Genomic DNA, 20,146 nt, shown 5'->3' on the forward strand with positions numbered 1-20,146 from the left:
TAATCATGGCGGATGTGTTTTTCACGTCGAGTTTTGCAGCCCAGACGTTTGTGTTGATTTAATAACAACAATCGATCAGTAAAACCGCATCACAGCAACGAACTATTTCCTCTGAGATAAACGACTGAAGCTCCGCAGAGTCGAAGCGGTCGCGTCACCGCTGTCTGCCCCGGTATCCATGCGCACAGGTCGGGACTTCAGATCCGGTTTGGTTCGGTGAGTTCTTCCTCCTCCTCTTCTTTATCATTATCTTCTTCTCCTCTTCCTCTCTTCTTCAGCACTTCCTCCTCCTCATATTTTCCTCCTCTTCTTCTCCTCTCCGCCTTTTTTTTGGAAGCATTGTTAGATTTCTGACTTATTTCATCACATGTCAGCCCAAGTGTCAGAAAAGCGCTGGAAACAGGGAGATAAGCCTTTTTTGGAACCATTGATTAAGATTTCTGACTTTTTCATCAGTCTTCCTCCTCTTCTTACCCTCTCCTTCCTCTTCTTGTCTTCCTCCTCCTCTTCCTTCCTCCCTCTCTCTTTCTTCTCATCTTCCTCTCGTCTTTGTGTCTTTTTCCTCTTCCTCTTCTTCTCCTATTCCTCCTCCTCTTCTCCTCATCTCTTCTTCTCCTCTTCCTCCTCCTCTTCTTTTCGTCTTCCTCCTCCTCTTCTTACCCTCTCCTCCTCCTCTTCTTGTCTTCCTCCTCCTCTTCTTCCTTCCTCTCTCTTCTTCTCATCTTCTTATCCTCTCTACATTTCCTCCTCCTCTTCTTGTCTTCCTCCTCTCCTCCTCCCCTTGTCTTCCTCCTCTTCTTACCCTCTCCTCCTCTTCTTGTCTTCCTCCTCCTCTTCTTCCTCCCTCTCTCTTCTTCTCATCTTCCTCTCGTCTTTGTGTCTTTTTCCTCTTCCTCTTCTTCTCCTATTCCTCCTCCTCTTCTCCTCATCTCTTCTTCTCCTCTTCCTCCTCCTCTTCTTTTCGTCTTCCTCCTCCTCTTCTTACCCTCTCCTCCTCCTCTTCTTGTCTTCCTCCTCCTCTTCTTCCTTCCTCTCTCTACTTCTCATCTTCTTCTCTCCTCTCTACATTTCCTCCTCCTCTTCTTGTCTTCCTCCTCCTCTTACCCTCTCCTCTTCCTCTTCTTGTTGTCTTCCTCTCCTCTTCTTCTCCCTTTCCTCCTACTCTTCTTGTTGTCTTCCTCTCCTCTCTTCTTCTCCCTCTCCAGCTCCTCTTGTCTTTTTCCTTCCTCCTCTTCCTCCTCCTCCTCTTCCTCCTGTGTGTTGTGTCAGATGAACCAGTTTTTCTGTAACAGCTGAAAACTAAATGTCTCTGGTTTAACACTTTTCCGTTGTGTGTAGTTTTTCGTGTGTGTTTCTTTGTGACCACACGTTAGTTTGTTGTCGTGATCTCTAATGCAGCACGTGAGGACAGACGTAACCATAGCAACAGTGATGCGTATTAAAAGTAAAATGTAAATATGTTGTTGTTGCAACTGGAATAAACTCCTCACAGAAGTGATCCTGAAACCCATGTTTGTGTTTTCCTCCCTCTCTCTTCTTCTCATCTTCTTATCCTCTTCGTGTCTTCTTGCTCTCCTCTCTTCTTTACCCTTATCTCCTCCTCTTCTTGTTGTCTTCCTCTCCTCTCTTCTTCTCCCTTTCCTCCTTCTCTTCTTGATGTCTTCCTCTCCTCTCTTCTTCTCCCTTTCTTCCTCCTCTTCTCCTCTTCCTCTCCCTTTCCTCCTCTTCCCTCTCCCTTTCCTCCTCCTCCTCCTCCTCCTCCTCCTCCTCCTCCTCCTCCTCCTCCTCCTCCTCCTCCTCCTCCTCCTCCTCTTCATCCTGTGTGTTGTGTCAGATGAATCAGTTTTTCTGTTACAGCTGAAAACAAAATGTCCTGGTTTAAAACATAAACACACTTTTCCGTTGTGTGTAGTTTTTCGTGTGTGTTTCTTTGTGACCACACGTTAGTTTGTTGTCGTGATCTCTAATGCAGCACGTGAGGACAGACGTAACCATAGCAACAGTGATGCGTATTAAAAGTAAAATGTGAAAATGTTGTTGTTGCAACTGGAATAAACTCCTCACAGAAGTGATCCTGAAACCCATGTTTGTGTTTCCCCCCCCCCAGCTCCTGAGCCTGAGTGTGATGACCCGTCCGGAGGCGGAGCTTACGCAGGAGTTTCACTTCAGTAACAAGTCGAAGAAGAAATCACAGAAAACAGAAACTAACAATGGGCGATACGATGGTCGAGGCTGGAGAGGAGGCGACCAAACAGGAAGTCAGCTCGGAGCCGCTTCCAGAGCCGCTGCTGATCATCCTGTCCCCCCCGCCGCCTTTCCTACCGGCCCCCGGGCAGCCCACCATGTTTTGGCACAAGTGGCTTAAATCTTTCACCCGCTACCTGGAGGCGCTCGGCGAGCACCAGCTGGTGGACTCCAGTAAGTGCGATCTGTTACAGAACTGCCTCGGTCCGGAGGGGCAGCACGTCTTCGCCTCGCTGGTCCCGGGCGACGCCACGTACGCCGAGGTCATCTCCGTGCTGACGGGCTTCTTCACCGCCGATCCGACCGCTCAGATGTACCGACTCGAGTTCCACCACCGAGCCCAGATGCCCGGAGAGACCACGGATCAGTTTGTGTCGGCGCTACAGGAGCTGCTGTGGCGCTGTGACTTCGGGGACCTGCAAGAAAAACGTATCCTGGATCAGCTGATGGCAAAAACCAGCTACCCTCAGCTCAGAGAGAGGCTCCTCCTGGTGGAGGACACGCTGACCTTGGCCGAAGCGTTGCTCATCGGCAAAGAGGTGGAATCCGCTTTGAGCGAATCGGAGGCGTTTGGTTTTAACGAGGTCAGCGTGGCTATCGAAGACGATCTAGACGTCCCCGTTCAGATAAAAGCCAAAAGGGGACGACCGAGGAAAGGCGAGAAAAGAACTCCGGCAAAACCACACGTGATGAAAACCTCCAAAAAACCCTCGAGACGCAAAGACAACTTCTGTTACGGCAACGATCAACTTTATTATAACGATAAGTGCAAAAGTTCTGCCGAGACGACTCCTGCTTGTGATGAACCCGGCGATGAAGATGATATTGAAGCCTCGTCATCGTCACAGATGGTGAAGGAGGAAGCCTGCGACGACGACGATGATGATAATGATGAAGAAGATAATGATGACTTTGTAGATTCCACAGACAAACTCAAAGGGCCGTACTGCCCGTTCTGCACCGGCCGGCGCTTCAGAGACGCCAACAAGCTGGGCCGACACATGAGGACGCACACCAAGGAGAAACCCTTCAGCTGCCCGGTCTGCTCCCTGACCTTCAGCCAGTCCTACCACATGACCCGACACCTGCGGAACCAGCACGGCGCCGGGCAGCACGTCTGCTCCACCTGCGGGGAAAGTTTAGGAAGCTTTGCCGAGTTGAAGAGTCACAAGAGGGCGCACAGCCAAACGCTGGCGTGTCCCGAGTGCGGTGAAACGTTCACGAACCACGACACGCTCCGCAGCCACATGCTGTCACACGGCAAAACCCAGGAAGAGATTTCACAGCAAAGTGATGACACGATTAACCAAGTAACGGTGGACTCGAGTCCGAACAACGACAGCAATGACAGCATTGATGAGGCTGCTGACAACGATTCAGACTCGAGTTGTGTTGAGACTTTGGATAAAGGATGTAACGTTAATATCAAGATGGAGGAAGACTCTGTCGCTATATGTCAAGACGGAGCCGGTAAGAAAGACAAAGTCGCTTCGAAGGCGAAACCAAAAGGACATTTTTGTCCCATCTGTGACGGCCGGCGCTTCAGGGGTCCGAACAAACTCGCCAGACACATGAGGACGCACACGAAGGAGAAACCGTTCACCTGTCCCATCTGCTCTCTGACCTTCAGCCAGTCGTACCACATGACCCGACACGTGAGGAACCAGCACGGCTCGGGCAAATACATCTGCTCTAAATGTGGGAAAGGTTCCAGCAGCTGGCTGGAGCTGAAGACCCACAAGAAGACTCACGCAGGAGATGGTCTGAAGTGTCTGGCCTGCGACACACAGTTCAAGGAGAAAGCGGCGCTTGTGAGTCACCTCAAGTTGCACAAGAAGGTCCACACCAATCCTCGCAGCCTCATCTGCGGCGATTGCGGCAAAGTGTTTCGCCGGTTGTATCATTTGAAACGTCACATCAAGACCCATCGCAAGGCGGCCACCAGCGAGAGCTTCACCTGCCCCGACTGCCACAAGAAGTTTGCCTTTCCAGAAGACTTGAACAAACACCTGGAGGTTCACGTGAAGGAGAACAACGGGACCTGTCCGAAATGTGACCAGACCTTCACCAGTCCCGAGGAGCTGGAGACGCACATGGAGGTTCACGACAAGACGTACGCCTGCAGCACCTGCGGGAAGAAGTTCAAGGTGGAGTACGCGCTGAAGAAGCACGAGCAGGTTCACCAGAACGAGCAGTATTATTGTTCCATGTGCCGAAAGCGTTTCATCAAGCTGTCTCACTACAAAAGACACTTGCTGGTCCACGAGCGGCGGGAATGTAAATGTCCGCACTGCGACAGCGTCTTTCTACAGGTCACGGCTCTGAAGTATCACCTGAGGACTCACAGCGAGGAGCGGCCGCACCAGTGCGTCTGCTGCATCGAGACCTTCGAGGTGGAGGAAGATCTGGAGCAGCACCGTCTCAAACACAGGAAATACAAAAAGGAGAGGCCCTTCTCCTGCACTCGGTGTGACTCCGCCTTCCCCACGCTGGTGGCGCTGACGGAACACATGAGCGAGCACGAGGGAGAGCTGCCCTCCAACTGTCCCGTCTGCGGCAAAACCTTCCTGAACAAGAAGAAGCTGGAGAAGCACCTGAGCATCCACACGGGGGAGAGACCTCACCTCTGCTCCATCTGCGGCAACGGCTTCCCGTCCGCCGCCAGCCTCAAGCTGCACGTCACCATCCACACGGGGGAGAAACCCTTCAAGTGCTCGCAGTGCGTCAAGAGCTTCAGGTCGTCCAGCGGGCTGCGGCTGCACAGCAGGCAGCACATGGAGGTGCGGCCTATCTACGAGTGTCCCGAGTGCGGCCGGACGTACGGACGCATGACGGAGCTGAAGATGCACCAGCGTTACCACACGGGGGACAAACCCTACTCGTGCACCTGCTGCAACAAGCGCTTTATCAGCAAAGACAAACTGAACGTTCACATGAGGACACACACGGGGGAGCGGCCGTACTCCTGTCCCCACTGTGGACAGACATTCACACAGACCGGAGACAGAAACAGACACATCAGTAAATATCACTAGTTAGAATCCGACAATGCTCAAGTGAAGCTTCAGTTTTGAATGATTGGACCTGTGGTTCTGCATGTTTGTGTGTGTGTGTCATTACGAGTCAATTCAGAGAAAGTAAAAGAAACCAAAATATGTGAAAAGCTCAACACTAGATTGTCATAACTGATGCTTTTTTCTGATTGATTTGGGGTATTTTGTCCGTTTCATTTCAATTATTTTGTTGGTGCACTTTCACCTGAAGGTTCAGTGTGTAGAATTTGGTGACATCTAGTGGTGAATTTGCATGTAGCAGCCGAATACCCCTCACTTCACCCTCTCCTTCCAAACATGAGAGAGAACCTGTGGTGGCCTTCAGTTGTCCAGTCTGGGCAGCGTCCGTAAAGAAGACCCGTACCTGATGTAAATATAAAGTATTTAAATATAAAAGGGCCCTTTCTAGGATAAAGAAAACAACAATTTGTACAATTATGTGAAACACATTTTATTCAAATTTCTGTCAATAGATTACTTTCACCTAAATGTTACACACTGGACCTTTTAATGCACACGTGGGCAAAACAATGTGAAACAAGAGCAGCACTTAGTCAAGCTCATACCAGCAGTCCCAGTCACCCACATACAGATAATGCCAGATTGTTTTTCCATCAAAGTCAGTGAACTGTTCTCTGGGAAAACAGTGAAAATGTCTTAAAAATGCTCCAAATTTAAATATTCAAGAAAGTGGAAAAATACTTATTTCGCCCACTGAGCCTCTAGGAAATCTGTTCAGTTGTTTTCTTGTAGTTCTGCTCATAAACAAACATAACCTTGGCAAAGGTTTTTGCTGAGCTGGTGTCAAACGACTTCTCTGAGCAGATCCAGCGTTGGTTGTTGCCATGCAAACAGATTGTCTCTGCAGATTTGTGTTTCTGAACTTCAAGCCTGGACTCTCCTCAGTGTCACTACATCACTGTTTAAATACAAAAGCTCTGCATGATGGTTTGCTCCGTGTTGTTCTCGCTCACTCTGCTCAGCCGGGTGCATTCAGCCTTTTTCTCATTTAAGCATCATTAACTTATTTACTCTCTCGCACACTTCTCACTGTCCCTCGTGGATTCAATCTGGATTCGATCAGTCGCTCAGATGGACACAAATGACACTAAAAACAATAAAAAACTGACTCTACTTGCTTCTTCCTGCAAAAAGCAGCTGAATCTGCTGTTTTCCAGCTGAAGGGCAGCAAAGTGCAAACATTAACAAGACTTAAGAGATCTCAGTACATTCTTCGCCTCTGTATGTGCTGTTATGCTGTCATGTTTATTTCCTTTTTTTATATGTTTTGTTTTTCAGGCTCCTGTGTAACCAAGCATTATTATCCCTGTTTAGAAAAGTGCCATAATAATAAAACTATTATTCCACTAGTACATGTAAGAGGGTTTTTTTTTAACAATCTTTGCAAAAGGTAAAACAAGTTTTGATTCAAAGGTAAAGTCAATGAGAATTAATAATATTAAAACATGTGAAACTAATAACAGAAAGATTATTTTATGATCTATTTTATGAATAGGAATCCACTAACTGCATCATATTATCCTAAATTAAATGGCGACAAAATTAAAAAAACAATCGGAAGCTATATCTGCATTTAGTCTGTACAGTTGCAACGACTTTGGTTAATACAGAATGTGTTCATAAGTATTTACACATTTATTCTAATTTACAAACCCATTCATATTTTTCTCGGCCTTAAACATAAGAGATAAACACCAAAAATAAAAAAGATGAGCGAAATCCAAAAATCTCATGACATACAGAACTTTTCCACGTCTATAAACTGATTTTATGTGATAAATGGTTTGGTTTCTGTTTAATTATTGGAACATATTTAAAAACAAACAGATTTTAAAAATACAGTATTGATACTAACAGCTGCATCACATGTATGACAACAAAATTAATATATTCTGATCATCAGGTCGCTTTACACTGATTTTATGTTTTATTATTTGACTGAATATATTGTTAAGTTGTAATCATTTCATAATTAATGTCAATCAGTCAAATGTACCTTTGGTTATAGGTCAAAACCTTTGATTTATTTATAAAGCACAAGTTGAACAGAGGGAGATGACCGCCAGTCCGACAGGGGGCAGCACTCAGCTTTACTCACACTCACATATCCGTGACGTAGTTTCCTGTTTACAAACCGAGGAAGACAGGGCAACATTAGCCTGGAACAACCAACACGTTATTTACGACATTAATCGGATTTCTCTCAGTTTTTAATCTTTATCAGGATCCTCGTCTGAAGCGTCTTTGGTGATGATGACGAACTGAAACATTTAGTTCAACTCAAACGAGCTATTGTGCCTGAATGTATACGAAGCTAACGCTAAAGCTAACCGAGGCTAGCTGAATGCTAAGTGTTAGCTAAACAGTATGTGGGTTAAATGGTGTTTAAATATATAATACATAGGGAAATTATATCAGGATTCATATATTAACCCGCTAGCTACCTGGCTAAGTAGATAAGTATTTGCTAAACCTGATACTTGTGGCTTCTGACATGTTGGACGTCACTGGACGTTTCACCAGCCTTCTCAAATCTGACATTTCACATTGTTTGCTGCCTTAGCAAGAGCAGAGTCCTCATCTGAAAAGGGACGTGGTCACTGGGACTGAATTTCATCGAAACATCGGTGAAACTACGACCTCTCCTCATGGCTGCTTTCGGCTTTACTCCTGCCAGTGAGCAGGATTTCTTCTGCGCTGAGACGATGGGTCAGTCCAGCTCTAAACCGATCAGTGCCATCAGCGGGCAAGAGGCCAGGCAGTTCTACGAGAACCTAACGAAAGATGGTGCGAGTGTCAGCAGGAAAACCAGAGAGTCCAACAGAAGAGCCGTGAGGAGAGTCCGGGCTGCGGAGACGCTTCAGGACCAAACCAGTTCAAGAGTGGGAAGAGGGACTGGGAGAGGAAGTGGAGACCCCCAGAGGAGAGAGACGCCATCGGGCAGCAGCAGCTCGGGGGGATCCACGGAGCTGCTGGGCCTCCGGTTCCTGCGCTGTGCCAACGAGGGGGACGTCCCCGCCCTCAGAGACCTGCTGGCCCGGGGGGTGGACATCAACTTCCAGGTGTGGTACTCGCAGCTCGGTGTCTTGTCAAGTGTCAAAAGTATTCACACATTCATTACTCAAGTAGAAGTTTAGATAGATAGATAGATAGATAGATAGATAGATAGATAGATAGATAGATAGATAGATAGATAGATAGATAGATAGATAGATAGATTGATAACTTTATTCATCCCCGAAGGGAAATTAAGTCGTCATAGCAGCCGGTATATTTGAATACAATAAAATACAATACATTAGAATAAAATAAAAAAATTTGAGGTAGAAAGAATAAAAACAGAAACACAAGATAAATAGGTAGATAAGGTGCAGTGGCAAGATGATGGTAATAGTACTGATGATATGAAGGTAATCTTATTGTTAGACAGTATATAAAAATAGTACAGTATATATAGTATATAATAAAAACATAAAATATATTTATATATGAGAGTAATTATACCAATATAATAGCAGTATATAGTAATAATGGCAGCAACAGTATAATATAATAATAATAGTAAATATAATAATAATAACATGTACACATGTATAAATATGTTTATATACAAGAATATTCAAAGAGTATGATGTAATATGATATGATATATAGTAGAGGTATAAATATAAGTATTTGACTATACAATAGATAATATAATATACTGTGAGTGTAAGAATATGTAGACAGAGCGTGCAAAAGACAATATTATTGTATAAAATTATATATAATATCAATATGGTTTATATTAACACATATTGATAGATACTAGGGTTTAAAAGGACTTCTGTAGAAGTTAAAGTATCAACTCAAGCTTTTTACTTAAGTAAAAGTGTAAAAGTACTGGTTTCAAAACTACTTTGAGTGTAAAAGTAATGTAAGGGGAATTTTTTTCCATTAAGGACAAACTCTTAAGCCGCGTCTCAGGGGCCCATAGTGCACTACCCCACCTCCTCCAAAAAAAAAAAATGTTTCTACAGGCCATTATGAGTATAATGTTATATTAAAATTAGGGCTAGGCAACGATTAAAAGTTTTAATCACGATTAATCGCATGATTTCCCTGATTAATCACGATTTATCGCATTTGTATACGCAAAATCCAATAATGAATTAAAGAGTAGTGTATAGCGGTGGCGCACGCCGCATTCCACATTGTGTGTGTTTTTGAACGATGACAAACTGGAATGAAAACAAGCCAAAATGAAATAGGAGTAACAAGGCTATTTTTTAAATGTAAGGAGTAGAAAGTATATATTTGTGTGAAAATGTAAGGAATAGAAGTAACAAGTCGTCTGAACAATAAATACTCCAGTAAAGTATAGATACCCAAATTTTCTAGTAAGGTAACAAAGTATTTGTACTTCGAAGTATTTGTACTTCGAAGTATTTGTACTTCATTACTTGTCATCAGAGGTGTCAAAGTATTCACATTCATTACTCAAGTAGAAGTTTAGATACTAGGGTTTAAAAGGACTTCTGTAGAAGTTGAAGTATCAACTAAAGCTTTTTACTTAAGTAAAAGTGTAAAAGTACTGGTTTCAAAACTGCTTAAAGTATAAAAGTAAAAGTAATGTAAGGGGAATTTTTTTCCCATTAAGGACAAACTCTTAAGCCGCATCTCAGGGGCCTATAGTGCACTACCCCACCTCCTCCAAAAAAAAACATTTGTCTAAAGGCCATTATGACTATAATGTTATATTAAAATGTTAGGTTGAAAAAGATGCAGCGAGGACGGTGGCGCACGCCTCATTCCATATTGTGTGTGTTTTTTAACGATGACAAACTGGAATGAAAAAATGAAATAGGAGTAACGAGGCTATTTTTAAAATGTAAGGAGTAGAAAGTATATATATATATATATATATATATATATATATATATATATATATATATATATATATATATATATATATATATAGATACCCAAAATTTCTACTTAAGTAAGGTAACGAAGTATGTGACATGTGTTCAATTTGTGTTAACCTCGTATGTTTGTGTTCTCCAGGACTCGTACTACTGGACGGCGATGATGTGTGCGAGCTGGTCTGGACAGAGAGCCGCGGTGAAGCTGCTGCTGACACAGGGGGCCGCCTGGGTGGGAGTGGTCGACACCGAGGGAAGGGATGCCAAAGACCTGGCGCTGGAAGGTACAACCATGCAGCTCGTATAACTTAATATATAACCATAATGTTTGAATTCACTGTGAAATTGATCTCATCCATGACTTCACGTTTTTTCCTCAGCGGGCCACCGTGGCGTGTGGGAGGAGCTGGAGAGCTACGGGAGAAGTGCTCAGGAAGACACAGGAGTGGATGGCAGGTCAGCACACTCAAAGCTTTATATTGTATTAAACCAAGTTAAAAATAATGATAATATCAGAAAGACAAAGATTTATCTTAATTTAGACTAAACTTGTTCCACTCTCTAGAGATTTAAATCCAGCAGCACCACAAACGACATCATCCATTGATAAAGAAAGTATAAAAACAAATCCTGGATCCCACCCCCTGTTCTGGTTTCTCTTCTAAATAAAATGTGTGTATTCTTGGACCCCCACAGCATCTTTCCATCCAGTTTCATGGTGATGTGTCCTGTAGTTTGTACTGGAGTGAAAACATAACCTCTCTGTGTAACTACAGCAGGGCTTCAACTTAGAAGTACAAGTGTTATAAAGTTCAAATGTGCTTCAGAATGTTGGCTAAAGGAAGTTGTCAGCAGCATTCAAGTTCAAATTGTCAACAAAAATAATATCAGAAGGAGACCAGAGGCTTTTGTCCCTCATCACTATCAGGAAAGGATATTTTATGGCCACTATGAACAAAGGGACCGACAACTGAAAACAATGTTTAAGTGCATTTCAAATATTGTTCTGAGTGACACTTACACCTGTTGAATGACATGTGTTTGTCCCCAGTTCCTTTCAGGCTCAGTGGTGTGACGTGTGTGGTAACCAGTACACCAGCAGCCTGTCGTCCCATCTCTCCTCCACTCTGCACCAGTTCAGTGTGCGGCATCCCCCCCCCACCCCACTCTACTGTCTCCCCGCCTCCAGCAACAGCTACAAGATGATGCTCCGCAGTGGCTGGAAACCAGGGTCCGGACTGGGCCCAGAGGGGGAGGGGCCGCAGCAGCCAGTGCCCACGGTGCTGAAGAGGGACCATGAAGGTCTGGGCTACGGACACATGAGAAGAGCTAAAGTGACACACTTCAGAGCCAGGGACCGGGACGCCATCAAACCACCGCTCAAGCATCTACGGGAGAGGGAAGGAAAAGGGAAGAGGAAGGAAGATAGTAGGAGGAAAGAGCAAAGGGAGAAGGACTGGGAGAAAGATTTCCGTGCCGCTTTTCATCATTTTTGACATCTGCTCACCGGGACTTTCCCTCTCCCACCTATTTATCTGTAATTCAAAAACATGAGACACATCTTCACCAAGCAGACGGGACGATTCAATACACCGGAGTTATTTAATCCTGGAGATCATTATCAGAGTGAGGAGTGCTCACGCTGCATCTACACTATCTCTGACTTCTTCATCTTTGACCTGAGATTCATCTTTTTAAGACAAGATGTTTGTGTTTTTTTACTGTGACAATGTTTGTAAATCTACCGGAAGTTAGATCGGTTGGTTTACATGGAGCATAATACAAACACCTTGACTCTACCTCTAAGCTGATCCTCGGCCAATCAGGTGTGGTTATGCCTGCAGGTTATACATTCACCAAATGTTTAATTGTGTTTATATTAATAAGTATGGACGGTTAGGTTACCATTTACCCACAAAGACAAACAAACATGACAGAGAACAATGAAATGTTGATGATGTGGGAAATGAACGTTTATTTGGTGTCAGAAGATTTTTGTTATTATATTTACACTCTTTCTCTACAAGTCGGCATCAGTCGATCACCAGTTCTACTCTGACTTTACGTTTTACCTACAGATTTGTATCATTACAAATATGTCAAATTATTTTATGTATTCTGTATTTCGCATAAAATGACATGATACAAAAATCAACACGATCACTATTGTTGGTTTACGTAAGATTTCAAGTTTCTGATGAAAACGATCACAGTGTGTGTGCAGCATTGTCAACAAATGAAGAGGATAATTCAGTCTTGAGGGGCGTGTCTCTGCTGGTCCTAGTTGCACATGTCCACAGGTTCGGAGGCGTCGGAACGATGCACCAGCTTCAGTTTAATGGGTTTTAATGGTCCAGTGAGGCCTTCAGGATTCATCTGCAAGGGGATCTGTGGAATCGGCAAATTCACGACATCAGGAACTTCTGGCTGTCTCTTCATTTAAACTTCACTTGTTAGATGTAGGGTTGCAAAATTCTGGGAATATTCAAAGTTGGAAACTTTCCATGGGAATTAACGGGAATAAACTGGAAATGTGGGTAATTTATACTAACTGTATTTACCTTGTCATATACAGACATAAATATAAATATTTTGTTTTGTCATAGGCTGATTTGAGTCCTGAGGAAACTTTGGGCACTTGACTTTATGCTTCTGCATTGTTGTGTAATTCTTAACAGAGGTCTTTGCACAGTATTTGCAAATGTACACAGCCTTTCCTTCTACATTGGATGGGGTGAAATGTCTCCACACATGAGATAGTGCACGTGGCAACAACTAGAAACAATTGGAATAGTCTGTAAACATATTTTACAATTGATGGATAAATGAATGGAAATAGGCTAGATGAACAGATGAACAATCCTCAATCAGCATGCTAATATATTTTCCCGAGTAATATCATCGAAACTTACCTGACTAGTCCTGCACTCTACAGCAGGCCTCAATAGCCCTGCTGTAGAGTGAAGGATGCTGGGAGTTATCTGTGCATGTGATGGAAGAATGCACAGTGGAGGGTTGAAATTCAACGTGAAGCGTGTGCTGCATTCCATACATCTTTAAAATAGAGTTTTGAATGATGTTTTTATTGCTCAGTGTTTAATTTGCATAGTTTCTTTTTTTTCAAAATTCCCGAGCTTAATATTCCCGTGGAAAGTTTCCGGAAAGTTTCCGGAAAGTTACCGGAAACTTTCTGCCCCTTTGCAACCCTAGTTAGATGTCATATTATACAAGAATAAAACAATCCTGTCGATCATGACCAGGCATATTTTTAAACTTGAATATAATCACCTCTGTCTCCTCACAGACTGTGAAGCTGTAGTTCTGCAAAATTTCCACCAAAGCCATTTTAACTATGATCTTAGCGAAGCGCATGCCCACGCAGTTCCGAGGCCCGAGGCCGAATGGCAGGAAAGAGTATGGGTTGATGTTCTGCTTGTTCTCTTTGCTAAATCTAGAAAACAAGCGGGCAGCAGCAAATGAAAAAGAAGTCAAACATTTATGAACAAATTATTACAATGAAATTTCATCAACTTCAATAGGTCATATTTTTGCCAAGTTCTCTTTGAGCCAATCAAACCATGTGCAATCTCATACTGTTAATATCAGTCCCCTAAATATTGTTGAAATCTGTATTTTTCCGTGGGAAACTTTTAACAAAACGCCCAATCCTGCAAAATTAACGAAAGGGGAAAAAATAATCTATTCTGGATTCATATATAAATATAGTGGCTTCTTTCTTGACGTATGTCCTATCCTGAATTTTGTGGAAATGACAACGTTTCATATTCACACCGTATGAAATCTGTATTTACGATGGTCAAATTCTCCCAGATGTCACATGACTTCAGCATAGATGATTTCTTACAAAATCTAAGTTGGCATAGTTTAGTAATTCCGCTCCTTAACCATTCACCAGAGCATAGGCTGTGGCTGAGGAGTAAAGCGGTCGTTCTCCAACCAGAAGGTCGGCAGTTCAATTCCAGTCTTCCCCACCTGCAAGCCGAAGTGTCCTTGGGCAGAACCTGAACCCCGAATTGCCCCTCATAGAAAAAAGTGCTGCTAAATGGTACCCTGTGTGAATGGCAAACTACTTGCTCGTTAACAACAATGTTAAGTCATGTGATCCGATAAGTCATATCCGAACATTCAAAGCTGTTTTGGGTGAAACGTAATCATATTTTGTAATAATATTCCTAACTGTGCTATGGAGAATCTTTACAATTCAATCCTGGTGGACACATCACAAATGTAAAGCACCTGTCGGGTTTGAACTCCTCGGGCTCGGGCCACAGCTCGGGGTCGCGGTGCAGAGCGTAGACCGGGACCGCCACTAGCATGCCCTTCGGGATTATGATTCCATTGATCTTGACCGTTTCTTTGGCCTCTCGCTCGAGACGTGCGCCCGGAGGGTAGAGCCTGTTGACAAAATGATCATGTTTTTAACCCTTTGTAGACGAATGTCGCGAATTTGCCTCAAACCCCATTCCGGTCTTTTTATCCCACTAATGCCTGATGGTGCAAATGCTACACATACCATGAAGGTATTGGTAGTACTCTGCTTCCATCTAGTGGTCGGAGTGGAAAATACATACTAGCCCCTTGGTACTGTGCAGCAAAGTTATTTTGAGATATTAAGCTGTATTTGAAATACTGTGATGATGGAACAGCAATGATTGTACAGAAACATATGTTGTTATTCAATTTCAAGCAAAAGCAGCATCAGTATAATAATCTACATACCAGAGACTGGAAAATTTGTTAAATCACAGTTATGCCTAATGTCGCTAATTTGCCTCATACCTAAATTTTATATCTATTGTATATGCTATATTGAAATCAACAATCTCCACTTAATTTAGCATCTGTATGACAGCCAAAAACACAAATAATATTTTTTTTATATATTGGAAATTAATTCATGCAATAAGGGGTTACAGGTCCAGTGTATAGAATGTAGCGACCTCTAGGGGTGAAGTGACATGTTGCAGCTGAATACCCCTCACCTCACACCCCCCCTTCCCAAACATGAGAGAGAACCTTTGGTAACTTCAGTTGTCATAAAAACTCAAAAGATAACATTTTATTATAAGCGCGCTGTCATGTGATATAATCAGTTCAGATCAGAGAAACGCTCCTCACCTCAGACTCTCGTTGATCACACACTCTAAGTACTCCATCTGCATCAGAGCTTCATACTGGACCTGACCCTGTGGTGGTGGTGGGGGGGGGGTTACAACAATCAGTTGAAACACAATCAGGATTTTGGAAGGGGGGTCACAAACCAGACCCCTTGATTTCTACCTTGTTTGGGAACGTTTCGTCGATCTCCTTCTGCAGATGTTTCATGACCTCGGGATTTTGGGCCAGATTGTAGGCCAAGAAGCTGAGAGTAGAGTTGCTTGTCTCCAAACCAGCATTCAAGAACAATAAACCCTGAGAACCAATCTCATGATCATTGAGACCTGTCCCACCGGAACGGAGAAGAAAGGCTTGACAGGTTTCATACATTTCTGTGCATGTGTGACAAATGTCATGGAATTTGTCAGATTACCCTTATTCTGCTTCTCTCTTCTGGATTCACTGACTGTCTGAGAGTCGATCATCTGTTGAAGGATGTCTCGTGAATCCTGAAAACAGGTAAGAGATCGGTTATTCAACTATCTCTACATTTTTAAGAATATAAGCTTGTGTTTGCTCTGCTAGAATATTGTATCTCTATGTTTCGACCTGGCCATCGCGCTCTGCTCGGATCTTGTCCACAACCGCTCTCAAGTAAGATGAGGAAGTCTTGTTGAATATAGACAAACCAAACAAGTCCAAGACACGAACAAGGAAGGGGAAGAATCCTGAGAAAAAGGGGTAAATCAAATACGATTGTGGTCACAGAACATACCTGTCAACATGAAGAAAAAGTGTAGTTTAATAAAAGCATTGAAGAACCATGGACTATGAAAACGAGGACGGAAGGATTAAACAGCTTTGAGCTGTGGATGAAGATGGGACTAGAGGGGTTGTTGATGGAGTCCACGTCCACGCTGAACGCACAACTCGCGATCGCATCCAGACTGTAGGGGGCAAAGACGCTGAGACACACACATCATATCATCATTAGTTTGTGAAACCAGTGGATTGTGTTACATTTTTATTCAGCGTTTATGTTCATTCACTTGTTGTAGAATAAACACATACACTGAAAACTGTACAATATAGGATGGTACCACATACCTCTTTAATTCAATAACTTCATTATTGTCCACCTTGAGCCGCAGCATGTCCCCCATTTTGCGGGAATGATGTCTCACGATGCTAAACATCTTAAACAGAAAAGGTTGAATCTCTAAAAACTCTCAATCTACCCAAATATGAATTGAAAGAACACATCAGCAAGATAAGGAACTCTCACCTCTTTCAAACGACCAGAGGAGAACGTGGGGGACAGGATGTTACGAATCCGTCTCCAGTCATCACCCATGGAAAAGAAAAGAGTGTCGTCCAATTCCCCGGTCGACGGGAAGATCTAAGGGGGCAAAATCATCATGTGGGAATATAAATGTGTGATTAATGTTGGATGTATTTGTGGTAAAGCCGTCCATAGTGGTGGCAAGATTCACTACCATTAGCATTACGTCCAGTACCACAGTACTGCAGTACAATTCCAATGTATTATCCACTATCATATGGATCAAAATTAGTGATGGGCTTAAGCTGTTGGAAATGATTCTGCGCTTCATCCCATAATTGTCAATTACACCAGTGATAATTAAAGGTTGCGAATTCTATATTTTGTCTAATTCAAACGCTTTTTTTCCGTGTGTCCCAAAGGTCTTAGAGCTCCATTGTTGCCCATAAACAATTTGAAACACAAACGTGTTCCCCACATCACATGTTCCTTCATTATCATGAGCATGGGCATGATTTTTTAATTATTATTTCCAGTCCATCCCACATTCTACTGCTGCCATAACTTACATAAAGACTTATGTGTTAAAACAATAAAATATATAATGAAACAAAAGTTTTACTCCTGAATAAGTAACATCTGCTAAAAACGAGCAAGCCCAGATATTATTTAGCTTTTTTTATTTAAAATCATGATGTAAGAAAATATAAAGCAAGTATATAAACATGTTGTCATGAGTCCGGCCTGCAGGGGTTGTTTCTCTGCTGGATATCAGAGGATCTGTATTTTGGACCTTACTGATATTTGTTTAAGTCTAATATAAATATTGTGCAATGTGTTCTCACCCTCCGGTTGATAAAGTAGGTGAAGCACTCCTTCACCAGGATGGTTTTCAACATGTCAGGATCCATCACAGCCAACATGGGCCTCTTGAACTCATACATTCTGCTCATTCACACGGACACACAGGGCATTAGTGTAAAGGGTCAAAGGTCCAAACACATTGTTTCATTAAACATTAAATACGGATGGATTGCTTGGTGTTATACAACAGAGTATTGGAGCCATATTGAAGAAATAGATATTTGGATATTTTGAGAATAAGGTCGTAATATTTGTAGAATAAAGTCATAATTTCAAAGAGAAGTAACTTTACTCACTTTACTTCCGTATCTGACTCTCTAGTTTAGTGCGTTCCCTCTAGAACACTGAGATCATATAAATCTATAAAAGGTTGAACAACAGCCCGAAGAAAATCAGAGAGGCCGATTGTGTAAACTTTTAAAGTTGTGGGACAGACTGTTGTTAGATATCAGAGAAGCTAGTTCAGTAAATATAAATCAGGTTACATTTTTCCTAAAATTACGAAGTGTCAGATTCTGAAGTGGTGCTGTTACTCTGCAGACTCACCCCCACACTCTCCCATACTTCTTAGCACACTCGACATCATCTAAGTAGGGAACCTGATAACAAAGATGCCATAATGATCATGAATTATTAACATGCATATTTATCTGGATCATTAAATGTATTTCTAAAAAGGCCAACCATTTTAAATAAGAGAATTACAAGTCAAGGATTTACGTACTTTGTTATACCGGCCAACTGTGCCCATGATCAGCTTTGGTTTGGGACCAGGGATCCCCATCTTCTCAAACACTCCATAAGTCGAGTAGCCGTACCTTTGCAGAACGTGTAAAGAATTAGTTTTCTTAAAAGCCACATATTGTTAATCAGACATCAGAAGTCATTTTGATTGGAACCAGTCTCGGATCCTTACATGACAAACAAGCAGACAAGCGTGATCAGTAGAATCCATGTTTCTAAAGAGAAGAAAGGAAGAAAGCCCATGACTCTGTCCAGCTCGTCCAGGTTGTTGTGATTTCCGTTTACACTGAACTCTGACAGCATTTCAAGGAGGTCGGACTCTTGTAGTTCAGCCACACAATAACTTAACCCCTTCCCGGTTCCTGCTCGGCAAAATAACCTGGAACAAGGAAGCAAGAGCTTCTGCCATTGATACATCAAAAATTATAACAGAGTTTCAGGACCACACAGTAAGAATAAGGTTGTAATATTACAAGAAATGAGCCACAATTAAGGAGATATTTATAATTTAATGAGAAAAAGTGTAAATATTAGAAGAATAAAGTTATAAAAAAAATGTAAATCTTGTTATTTGATTGTAATCTAATTTAATTAAAAGTCATAGTGTTATGAATATGAAGTCCTAATTTAATTAGGAAAAAGTCATAATATTATGAGAATAAAGTTGTATTTTAATGAAAAAATCCTACAAATTACAATAATAAAGTCATAATTTAATGAGAAGAAATCACAATAAGAGAATAAAGTTGTGATTTAATGAAGAAAATCATAATATTGCTATATTTAACTGACTTATTCATAATAAGGCTCTGTATGAGCCACATGGTGAGGACATTGATGGCATGACTGACTGTGTCTCTGAGTACATTGGGTTCTGCATTGACAACACCATCCCCGCTAAAGAGGTTCGCTGTTACCCAAATAACAAGCCGTGGGTAACCAGCGACCTGAAGGCCCTTCTGAACCAGAAGAAGAGGGCCTTTAGATCACGGGACAGTGCAGAGCTCAAACGTGTACAAAGGGAGCTCAAACGCAGCATCAGGGAGAGCAAGGACAACTTCAGGAGAAAACTGGAGCACAAACTGGAAGACAATAACACCAGGGACGTCTGGAGTGGGATGAAGGAGATCACCGGCTTCCAGAGGAGAGGTGGGGGAGCAGCGGGGGATGAGGGACGTGCGAACGAGCTGAACACATTCTTCAACAGGTTCAACTCCAACCCCCCCACCCCCAGCGGACCCTCCACTGCCTCCTCTGCTTCTCTGAACAACAACCCCCCACCTCCCCCCATCACCCCCTGCCCCCCACCCCCCCGCTGGCCTTCACCACAGACCTTCCCACACCTCCCACCCCCAGGACATCCTCACATCACCCACAGCCCCCCACCCCCCAGTCTGGACTCCAATTCACAGCCAGCCAGGTGAGGAGAGAGCTGGAGAAGCTCAAACTGAGGAAATCTGCAGGACCTGATCGCATCAGCCCTCGTGTGCTGAAGGGATGCTCCAGCCAGCTCTGTGGAGTTCTCCAGCACCTCTTCAACCTGAGCCTACAACTTCAGAGAGTGCCAGTGCTCTGGAAAACATCCTGCCTGGTCCCAGTGCCCAAAAAAGGACGTCCTGCTGCACTGGAGGACTACAGGCCGGTGGCACTGACCTCTCACATCATGAAGGTCATGGAGAGACTGGTCCTGGCACACCTCAGGCCGCTGGTGTTCCCATCACAAGACCCCCTGCAGTTTACATATCAGCCCCATGTTGGGGTTGATGATGCTATCATCTACCTGCTGCAGAAGGCTTATTCCTCCCTGGACAGACCCAACACCTCAGTCCGGATCATGTTCTTCGACTTCTCCAGCGCCTTCAACACCATCCAGCCCAGACTGCTGAAGGCCAAACTGGAGGGCACACAGGTGAGTG

General features: G+C 43.2%; 3 protein-coding genes across 3 annotated transcripts; 2 read left to right on the top strand and 1 right to left on the bottom strand.

Moving 5' to 3' along the window:
* Positions 1-6,636, top strand: LOC133022972 (zinc finger protein 585B-like). Its single transcript, XM_061089887.1, has 2 exons — positions 1-216; positions 2,108-6,636. Exon 2 carries the CDS (start codon positions 2,211-2,213, stop codon positions 5,277-5,279), a length of 3,069 nt encoding a protein of 1,022 aa, XP_060945870.1. The 5' UTR covers positions 1-216; positions 2,108-2,210; the 3' UTR covers positions 5,280-6,636.
* Positions 6,637-7,442: 806 nt separating this feature from the next.
* gpank1 (G patch domain and ankyrin repeats 1) lies at positions 7,443-12,377 on the top strand. The gene is made up of 4 exons (XM_061083055.1): positions 7,443-8,380; positions 10,365-10,506; positions 10,603-10,678; positions 11,274-12,377. Exons 1-4 carry the CDS (start codon positions 7,967-7,969, stop codon positions 11,716-11,718), a joined length of 1,077 nt encoding a protein of 358 aa, XP_060939038.1. The 5' UTR covers positions 7,443-7,966; the 3' UTR covers positions 11,719-12,377.
* LOC133015771 (cytochrome P450 3A27-like) lies at positions 12,178-18,511 on the bottom strand. The gene is made up of 14 exons (XM_061083044.1): positions 18,403-18,511; positions 18,211-18,304; positions 18,033-18,085; positions 17,468-17,567; positions 16,626-16,739; positions 16,448-16,536; positions 16,163-16,305; positions 15,950-16,068; positions 15,774-15,849; positions 15,524-15,684; positions 15,362-15,429; positions 14,480-14,638; positions 13,511-13,673; positions 12,178-12,610 (listed from the first exon to the last, which is right to left on the bottom strand). The coding sequence occupies exons 1-14, from the start codon at positions 18,471-18,473 to the stop codon at positions 12,503-12,505; spliced, it is 1,518 nt and encodes a 505-aa protein (XP_060939027.1). The 5' UTR covers positions 18,474-18,511; the 3' UTR covers positions 12,178-12,502.
* Between the last annotated feature and the right edge of the window lie 1,635 nt (positions 18,512-20,146).

Source organism: Limanda limanda, chromosome 2 (assembly GCF_963576545.1).
Source record: "Limanda limanda chromosome 2, fLimLim1.1, whole genome shotgun sequence".
Lineage (NCBI taxonomy): Eukaryota > Metazoa > Chordata > Actinopteri > Pleuronectiformes > Pleuronectidae > Limanda > Limanda limanda.

Excerpts from the sequence above, each read along its gene's own strand:
- gpank1 (XM_061083055.1), top strand. The coding sequence starts at position 7,967 with ATGGCTGCTTTCGGCTTTACTCCTGCCAGTGAGCAGGATTTCTTCTGC. Across the intron at positions 8,381-10,364 it reads GGGTGGACATCAACTTCCAG|GACTCGTACTACTGGACGGC; the intron begins GTGTGGTACTCG and ends TGTGTTCTCCAG. Across the intron at positions 10,507-10,602 it reads CAAAGACCTGGCGCTGGAAG|CGGGCCACCGTGGCGTGTGG; the intron begins GTACAACCATGC and ends TTTTTTCCTCAG.
- LOC133015771 (XM_061083044.1), bottom strand. The coding sequence starts at position 18,473 with ATGGGCTTTCTTCCTTTCTTCTCTTTAGAAACATGGATTCTACTGATC. Across the intron at positions 16,537-16,625 it reads CCTCTGGTCGTTTGAAAGAG|ATGTTTAGCATCGTGAGACA; the intron begins GTGAGAGTTCCT and ends TTTCTGTTTAAG. Across the intron at positions 15,850-15,949 it reads GAGCAGAGCGCGATGGCCAG|GATTCACGAGACATCCTTCA; the intron begins GTCGAAACATAG and ends ACCTGTTTTCAG.
- LOC133022972 (XM_061089887.1), top strand. The coding sequence starts at position 2,211 with ATGGGCGATACGATGGTCGAGGCTGGAGAGGAGGCGACCAAACAGGAA.